The sequence below is a fragment of the Prunus persica genome, chromosome G5, assembly GCF_000346465.2.
Source record: "Prunus persica cultivar Lovell chromosome G5, Prunus_persica_NCBIv2, whole genome shotgun sequence".
Classification (NCBI taxonomy): Eukaryota; Viridiplantae; Streptophyta; class Magnoliopsida; order Rosales; family Rosaceae; genus Prunus; species Prunus persica.
In genome coordinates this window covers 275,433-284,142 of record NC_034013.1, presented here as the reverse complement: position 1 = coordinate 284,142, position 8,710 = coordinate 275,433, and the positions used below count along the sequence as shown (strand labels likewise).

General features: G+C 38.4%; 1 protein-coding gene across 3 annotated transcripts; it reads left to right on the top strand.

Moving 5' to 3' along the window:
• LOC18777667 lies at positions 354-8,708 on the top strand. Of its 3 annotated transcripts, none has more exons than XM_020564127.1 (13): positions 354-1,298; positions 4,317-4,369; positions 4,516-4,643; positions 4,738-4,798; positions 5,036-5,140; positions 5,410-5,685; positions 5,844-6,220; positions 6,426-6,525; positions 6,800-6,853; positions 6,948-7,034; positions 7,497-7,625; positions 7,749-8,020; positions 8,276-8,708. In XM_020564127.1, the coding sequence occupies exons 1-13, from the start codon at positions 1,124-1,126 to the stop codon at positions 8,403-8,405; spliced, it is 1,947 nt and encodes a 648-aa protein (XP_020419716.1). In that variant the 5' UTR covers positions 354-1,123; the 3' UTR covers positions 8,406-8,708. The 3 variants fall into 3 exon arrangements, with proteins under 3 accessions (XP_020419716.1, XP_020419717.1, XP_007210598.2); XM_020564128.1 differs by lacking the exon at positions 354-1,298 and adding an exon at positions 3,411-3,753; XM_007210536.2 differs by lacking the exon at positions 354-1,298 and adding an exon at positions 3,866-4,197.

Sequence of the window (8,710 nt, the reverse complement as noted above, 5' to 3'; positions counted from 1 at the left end):
TTAACGTCTAACTAACATCAGCACGCTCAACCTTTAAATATGCAATTGCACGAGATGTTCCGTGCTCATGCCCATGTGTGATTTTCTTCTTGGACAGCACATGCGCTGGGCTCACAAAAAAATTTGGCATGGGCTATAGCTGGGCTGCAAGTGGCATGGGAGGAGAGCTAATGGCCTAAATGTGGCTCTTCAAATTTGGCAAAATATTTTTTTTAGCCCATGACTGAAGATGAGTTTTACATGTTTTAGGACTACATTTTGGCCTATGCCCATGACTTGAGGTGGCCTACAATGTATGAAATTGTATAACTTAATGCATTTTTAAGTTAATATTGGGCCATATAGGTATTATATTTTTTTGGACAAACTACAGTAAACTCCCCAACCTATAGGATCATTTATGAGTGCATACCTGATTTTGGGGACATTTATGAGTACATACTCAACGTTGCTGAAAACCTACAATTTACCCCCTCTGTTAGCGAGATCGTCAGAAAATTTGTTATCTCCCTACGTAGCATTTGTGGGACCTTTTTTTTTTTTTTAACTGACGTGGACTCCACATAAGACATAAAATTAAGAAAATAAATGAAAAAACAATTAAAAAAATCTAAAAACCCAAAAAAAAAAAAAAAAAAAAAAAAACCTCATCTTCTCTCTCTCTCTCTCTCTCTCTCTGGCTTGATCTGAGCCAACGTTTGGCCAACGTCTTTGTCAAAGTTGGAATTGAGTCTCTGCTCTTGTTCGTCCCCTTCGTCTGTAAGTTCTGGTACAGAGCGAGCCAGAACCCCGTGTGCTGGGAAAGCCTTGTCTTCCCAGACAGCGAAGAAGAAGCTACAAACGATCCATGGAGCCTCGACGACTATGCCGCCAATCTTCCATCGACCTACGCCAATCGCATCGAAGGCCAGTCCTTCAATTACTTCACGAGGAGATTCGTGCGCGAGTTTGAAATCGACTACAACAGTTTCTCAATCCGTAGCTTCATCAAAATGGTCATCAATCACAGCTGTAGCAACACTAAGTTTTTGAAAATCCCCGAGATTTGCAGCTACTATGTGAACGTCATTGAAAAAATACTGGAGCGAGATAGTCAGATTTGAGTTGGAGAGAGTCAGATCTAATGAAGGTGGGGCAGAGCTGTAGGGAGGGTGGGTTGGAGGTCTCGCGTGTTCTTATTTCCCCTCAAACTCTCTTTCGGCCGCCACTCTCTTGTTTCCGTCTCACACTCAGTTGTCTTTGCTCTCATCTGCCATTGAGGCTTTGCTGCAGAAGCTCTCTTTATTCAGTCTTAGACGGTGACTTCTCTTCAAACTCTCTCTCTCTCTCTCTCTCTCTCTCTCTCTCTCTCTCTCTCTATTCATATGGGTGTGCTTCAATTTCTTCTCAATTTTAGCCAAACATATAGTTGATTGAATCTGGATGTTTTTAGTGCATATCTTTGAATTGTGCTATCAGTTCTTGTAGATTGAGACAAGTTTTATCGACCTTGGTTATGAATTTTATGTCTTGCAGATAAATCATGTCTTCCTCGCTTTTTGTTTAGTTCAAATTTTTTTTTCCCTCCAATTCGTCTTCATCATCTTAATTGGCAGTGGTTTTTTTGGGCAGTGGCTGGATTGGTGGGTTTTGGGAGATGGCTAGGTGGTTACGCGACGATGGGAGAGTGGTGTGGTACATGGGTTCGTTTGGACTAGAGGAGCGGGGTGGGGGAGGGAGAGAGGGTTGGCTAGGTTGGAGAAGAGATATGAGAATTTATTATTATTCATTTTTTATGATTTTAATATGATTTAAAAGTTATTTTTAACATGTACATAATTTTTTATTTGTTTTTTGTCCACGTGGAAGTCCACGTCATCAAACAAAGGGGTCCCACTTTTGTCACATCAGCATTTAATAGATTCATTAACAGTTTGGTTGACGGAGGGGGGCAAATTGTAGATTTTCCACGACGTTGAGTATGTACTCGTAAATGTCCCTAAAATCGAGTATGCACTCGTAAATGACCCTATAGATTGGGGAATTTACTGTAGTTTGTCCTATTTTTTTCCCTGAGAAAATCTCCCTGAGCTATAGCCTACTTTGGAGCCCAATTTAGGGATGGCAAAAATCCTCGTAGGGGCGGGTCTTCGTCGATTTTCCGACCCTAACGGGGGGAGATTTCGGGGCTAAATGTGTATCGGGTACAGAGATCCCCGAATTTGAAAAATTCCCTACGGGTATGGGGAGGGGATGATATTGGCGTTCCCATTCCCGAACCCGATCCGAAAATATATATGTTTATATTTAAATAAATAAATAAATAATTATAATATTTATGTTTAACCCTAAGTTAACTTTCCTCTCCTAATTCTTCCTAATTTTCTATGGAATTTCATATTGATGTGATTTTGAATAGTTGAGTTGAACTTTATAGTTAATTTGGATGTGTTGAATGATAATGTAATATGAAACTTAACGTTAAAATGTATGATAAATATTTTTTTATGCAAAAAAATCGGGGATTCGGGGCGGATATGGGGGATAGTCCCCCGACGGGGACAGGGACGGGGACGGGGATTCCCCGAAACCTAATAAACGGAGATGGATTCGAAGACGGGGTTGGGGATGGAGAGCGAGGATGGGGATGGTATTGTCATACCCGGCTCCTACCCGACCCGTTGCCATCCCTAGCCCAATTGAAGAAATACCTTGGTGCTAAAATGCACTACAACGCTTTTTGAGGTGAACACTTATATGCCTTTATGTGTAAATTTTTGAACACCTCTACAAGTTATTCTCAAAGAAAAACAAAAGCAAACACAAATTCTTTAGCTTCATGCCTTTCCGTGGCTTTCTGGATCCCTCCATCAAAATGCCAGTTAACGATTACTCTTCAGCAATAAATTGTTAAATTTGATGGAAGGAATTGAATTTTACCGGTGAAGTAATGAAAAGGTTGTCGCGCGATTCATGTAGTTAGATTTGATGGAAGGAATTGTTGATAGAAATTGTCTTGAGGTGGCCATAATTGGAAATGTCTTAATCTAAAGTTCCGTTTGATTCGCAAATTGAATTTTCAGTACAATTTTGCCTTAACTCCGCGAAAGAATTGATGCTATCAAAAAGGTCCACGTGCATTTAATGTTGATATGAGAAACAGCTGTAATGCTTCGTGTACTTTGCTTACCGAAGAAAACACTAGATGGACTTTGTTGCTAGGTAGCTAGCTTTATTATTATTAGAAAAGACAGTCCAATGCAAAGACATTATTATTAGAATTTAAAAAGTTAGGCCGTTAATATTTATATTAGACTATAATAATAATAATAATAATAATAATAATAATAATAGTGTGATTTAACATTGGGTGGTACAGGTAGATGAGATTATGATTATATTATAAGCAGTTGAGTTGTTAATTATCATATACTAATGTTTTATTTGTTAGTATAGCATAAGTAGGCGGTTCACTGAAATGAATATTGTTTAGTTTGTTTGGTATGTGGTGTGATGATGCAATGCAAGAGCAGAAGCAACTGGTCGGGGGTTCTGGCCGGGGAGGGGACGGTGGAGTTGGCGGAACCAGAACACCTACTCCTCTTCAGCGCCAGTGTCCTAATCATAACTGGTTTCGTTGTTTGCCAGCACTCTCCTCTTCCGCCACCTAATTAGCAATTATAACTGTGTCTTTGTGTCTTGAAAAACTCGTGTGAACATGACATGTGGTGATTGACTGGAGCAAAACAAGGGATATCTTTCTCCAGTGTGTCGGTAATTCTTTTTCTTTTATATTTATTTATAAATAATAATCATATCTCTGAAGAGATAGTAAATAAATAAATAAATAAATATATCGTTGCTGCTCATGATTCATTATTATTATTCATATGTCACCAAGAAAAGGAATCATGATGATATTCAATGTTCATCATTATTGTTGTTTTGTATTGCCCTGTTCAACCCGTCTCCGTGGGTTGTCGTCCCCGCCAGTCCCACAATCTCATTCATTCTTTACTAATTTAATTCTCTTCCCTTCCCTTCCCTTCCCTTCCCTTCCCCTTATGCTCATAGATCCCACTCCCCGCCATATCTTCTGGTGTGGTGGATCATCTAATTTTTTATTTTTTATTTAGTCCGTGGAGTGGAAGGTTTTGTTGTCTACTTGTTTATCTTTAGGCTACTCAATCTCGTGCAATGTCAGCTTGTTGACTACTTGTTCGTTTCTTCTTCATCTTCGTCTTCTTCATTTTTCTTCTATAAGATACAAAGAAAAAGAAATGATGATGATATACGCAAGAGCCCAAGTTTAATTATATATATTTCTGGAAATACAGGTCCTTTCTTACTTGGGTTTCAAGTGTCCAGCACCACTTCACCAGGAGAACAGGTAATTTTATTAATTGATTAATGCTGCTCCACTTTCCAATTCATTGTCCAATTTGTAATCTCATTCTCCAATTTTGCCCTCTCTTTCTTCTAAATTTGTTGCCTTTTTTATGCTAACTAGTCTCTCTCTCTCTCTCTCTCTCTCAGATTGTTACTCAGAAAGACTTGTTTCTTTTCATACTCTCTAACAGACGGAGACAGAAGATGCTGGCTGTGAATTGCAGCTCTTCCTCTTCCACCTGTCGTCCTCCTCCACCATTGGGCTCCCATTTAAGGTAAAACTAAATTGCAGGATTTTACAGGTTTGGTTGAGTCTTTTCTGTTCTGGAATCAATTAATTAATGTTGGTTTGGTTTGGTGAAATTGCAGCGGACCTGACAATGGGGTTCTAGTTAACATGTCACCTACACTCTTCTCCTACTTCAACCCTGTAAGTAGCGCTATTTCCCTTGCAGTTTAGGTGATTCATCTGATGCTTGTGATTCTTATTTATTGAATTCAATTGATTCAGCACACCATGTTTAGGATATGAAAGCCTTGAAAATAGGCTATATCACTAAAGAATGACCATAACAAAAAATAAACGGGGAAAAGAAAGAGTAGGCATTCATGGTTGATCTTGGCCTCTAGAGCAATACTGAGACATTCTATGTATCTTTTGACACAGATTGTACAGTTGGATAGGACCTTACCTAACAAGGATTCCCTTTGTTGTGACTCCGAGGAGGCACTGGGTTGTACTATCATCAACTCTTTTGCTTCCACACCAAAGGTTTGTTTGTTTGTTTGTTTTTTTTTTTTTTGTACGCATCTCTGTTGGCTGTAGTGAATTTCAGCAGAGCAGTTTACTAGTTTCTCTCTGCAGTGATTTTTTACTCCAACTACCATTCCCAAGTCATTCCTGACACCTTTTAGTTTTCCTATTGTTTCAAATATAATGCATTCATATTCTAACAAATGTTGTTAGTTTGCTTTAATTTTTACATTCGGCAATAGTTTGTTTGTTTTGATTTGTATTTTGGCTTTTCGGCTCTGAAACAGTCTTCCACGGAGCTGAAGGAGGAGATTGCCACGCTTGAGCTTGAAATTATGCATTTAGAACGTCATCTTCTTTCACTATATAGAACCACTTTTCAAGGATGTGCCTTGCTGAGTACCCCAGAAAGCCATTTACAATTTAAGACGGGACACTCCAAATTGGAGCTGCAAGTGCACAGAGGTGGATTGGTCCATCATGATCAAACTTCCCCTGCACATCGCCGGGTCAGCTCAGATAATTGGAATAGTGCCACCAGCATAAAAGCCCCATCTAACTGGGTAAATTGCCTGCTAATCTAGATTAGATTTAGATATTAATTTGTTCATACACATTTAAATTTCTTTTTTGAGGGGCTAAAGGGGAGTTTACATTATTGTGCCTATTTATTTTCTCCCTAGCTATCATTTGTTTATAATTAAAATTTATGCATTTGCAGGACCGGAAAATTAATTCTCGTCATCGCAGCCTAGCTGATCATCTTGGTGAGACTCGCAATGATAGTACCCTTAATACTCCAGATAGACTTTCTGAAGATATCATAAGATGCATCTCTTCTATATACTGCAAACTTGCCAATCCCCAAACCCACACATGCACGTCAGCGTCGCCTGCTTCCTCCTTGTCCTCCTCAAGTATATTTTCTTCTAAGAATCCTTGTGATAGTTGGAGTCCACATTGCAATGAGGATGCTACAATGCATCATCAAGGGTTGAAAGAAAACAGTGGACCCTATGCCACAATGATAGAAGTGTTGAAGATATGTTTAGATGATGACAGCTTCAATTATGCTGCTATGATGCTGCAAAATTTCAGGTTGTGCACATGTACCTCAACATGAAATTTATATTTTTTTTTCCTTATGGTAAAACTAGGTTGTTATAACCTTAAAATTTTTGTTGGTTTGATCATTAGAAAATAAGAAAAAAGAAAAGGGGAAAAATATATTTTGTGGTTGTGATTTCAAAACTTCTTTATATTTGTGATTCTTTCAAATGTGACAAGCTTCAATGCTTTATAGGTCATTGGTGAGAAGTCTAGAGAAGGTTGATGTCCTAAAGATGAAGCGTGAGGAGAAGCTTGTGTTCTGGATTAACATTCACAATGCCTTGGTGATGCATGTATGGCTCCAGATGTTCAAACTATAAACCCTTTTTTTTTTCTTTCCCTTATATATTTCTCTGTACAATAAAACTTTGGTTCATAACTTCATATTGAAAACTTTTACACTGAAGTTGACTTGTTCTATAGGCATATGGTTATGTGAAATGTCAAGAAAGTCATGGCATTTGCTTAACTATTCAAAGAATATTACATAATGATAAAAACTGCAAGAAGATATTCTTCATAGGTGTAAATGCATGTCTGGTGAGGCTTATGACATTTCTTTTGCAGGCATACCTGGCATATGGAACTCACAGCCGTGTGAAAAGTACTTCAATTTTAAAGGTAAAAGTCCCATCCTATAGCATACTGTGATTAAAATGATATATGGGACTCACCAGTAAACACACTTGTTGTGTCCTTTAAATCCCATTTTCAGGCAGCATACAATATAGGTGGACATTGCATAAATGCGTATATCATACAGAGCTCCATATTAGGAATTCGAGCACACCACTCAGCACCGGTATGCACTGTTCTCTGAAACCCTACTTACCTCATACGGTCTGCGTGCTTTATGAATCTCAACACATCCCGTAAGCCAATCATGAGATTTTATGACTGCTAGTTGAGTAGTACTGAACAAGTTTTGGTGATTCTATGCTCTTGAAAATATCAGGCCTCTGAGCTAGAATTAGTGTGCTCTTCTGCAACACCATTGTGAACAAAGGGCCAAGAAACTCTAAAATTACGTGCCTATTAATATCCTTACTGAGTGTTTGAGCATCGTCATTTTGGACGTGCCTTTTGGTATCCTTATGGATAACTGAATAGCATGCCATTATCCTCAAGGAGCTTTCAATTATAATATGTCGAGTAACCATCATTTGAAGCTAATTGGATGCCTATCCAGCATTTCACAATTTCATTGGCCATGCTGGCAACAATTTCACTTTATAATGCCTTTCTTCATCCTATGTAAATGCAGTGGCTACAAACGTTGTTCCATTCAGGAAGGAAGTTGAAGACAGGGAGCATTAGACATGCATACTCGTTAGAATACCCTGAGCCACTAGTCCATTTTGCTCTATGTTCAGGGGCGTACTCTGACCCAGCGGTATCAGTTTTCTCCTGTTGAAACTATTTTTCAGTGACATTTGTATATAAAAAAATAGTTGTGGCTTTTTCTATGCATCTATTTCAAGCTTTGTCTGAAGTTGTGCCGCTTTACTGGATGCAGGTTCGAGCATACAGAGCAAAGAGCATATTTCAGGACCTGAAACTTGCTAAAAAAGAATTCATTCAAGCTAATGTCTATATGTACAAGGAGACAAAGCTTTTCCTCCCAAAAATTCTTTACTACTTTGCAAAAGACATGTCACTGGGTATGCTAGGGCTCTTGGAGGAAATAAATGATTGTCTCTCAGACATTCAAAAGAAAGCTATCAGAAGCTGCATGGCAGGAAAGCTTGACAAGTACATACAATGGCTACCTCAAAGTTCAACCTTTCGGTATGTAATCCATGAGGAATTAGCCAACGTAAAATTAACTTTCTAATTCTTCAGTGTGGTTAGAGAGGAGCAAGGAAGTGTTTGTTTCTGATAGGAGCCACAAATAAAGGGCAAATGTTAATCTGTACAGAGTTGGATTGAGGAAATTAAGTACAGAATATTCTTCACCATCCACTTAAATTGAATCACTTTGTTCTAAATAAAGTTTTCTAAGAATGCTTTGTGGTTATGGATAGCCTTTTGGATTTTGGGCAGAATCATGCAGCAAAAACCAATAGCCGACCGTTTCCAAGGACCGAAAGAACCTCTCCATCCTTCCAGAGATTGTTGTGGACTGGAGAGGAGAGGGTTGTGGTTGCTGCTGTTGACTGGCGTTTGCTGGTGAATCATGGTTGAAGATAGTTTTTCAGACTCGTCTATGGACAAAGTTTTATTTATTTATTATTTTTATTATTTTTTTATTTTTCTGTGGGTCTTTTTTTGGTCTGGTACAAAGTAAACTTATAAAAGTGTTGTAGCTCAAGTAGTTAAAAGCATTTATTTATTTACCTGAGGTCCTAGGTTTGATTCCCCGTCCCCAATATCGTTTGTATTAAAAAAGAAAAAAAAAGGATCATGCTATGGAGACGGCATTATCAGACAACAACCTTGTAAACCAACTCTCTAATAAAGATAGAACCTTCCAATACA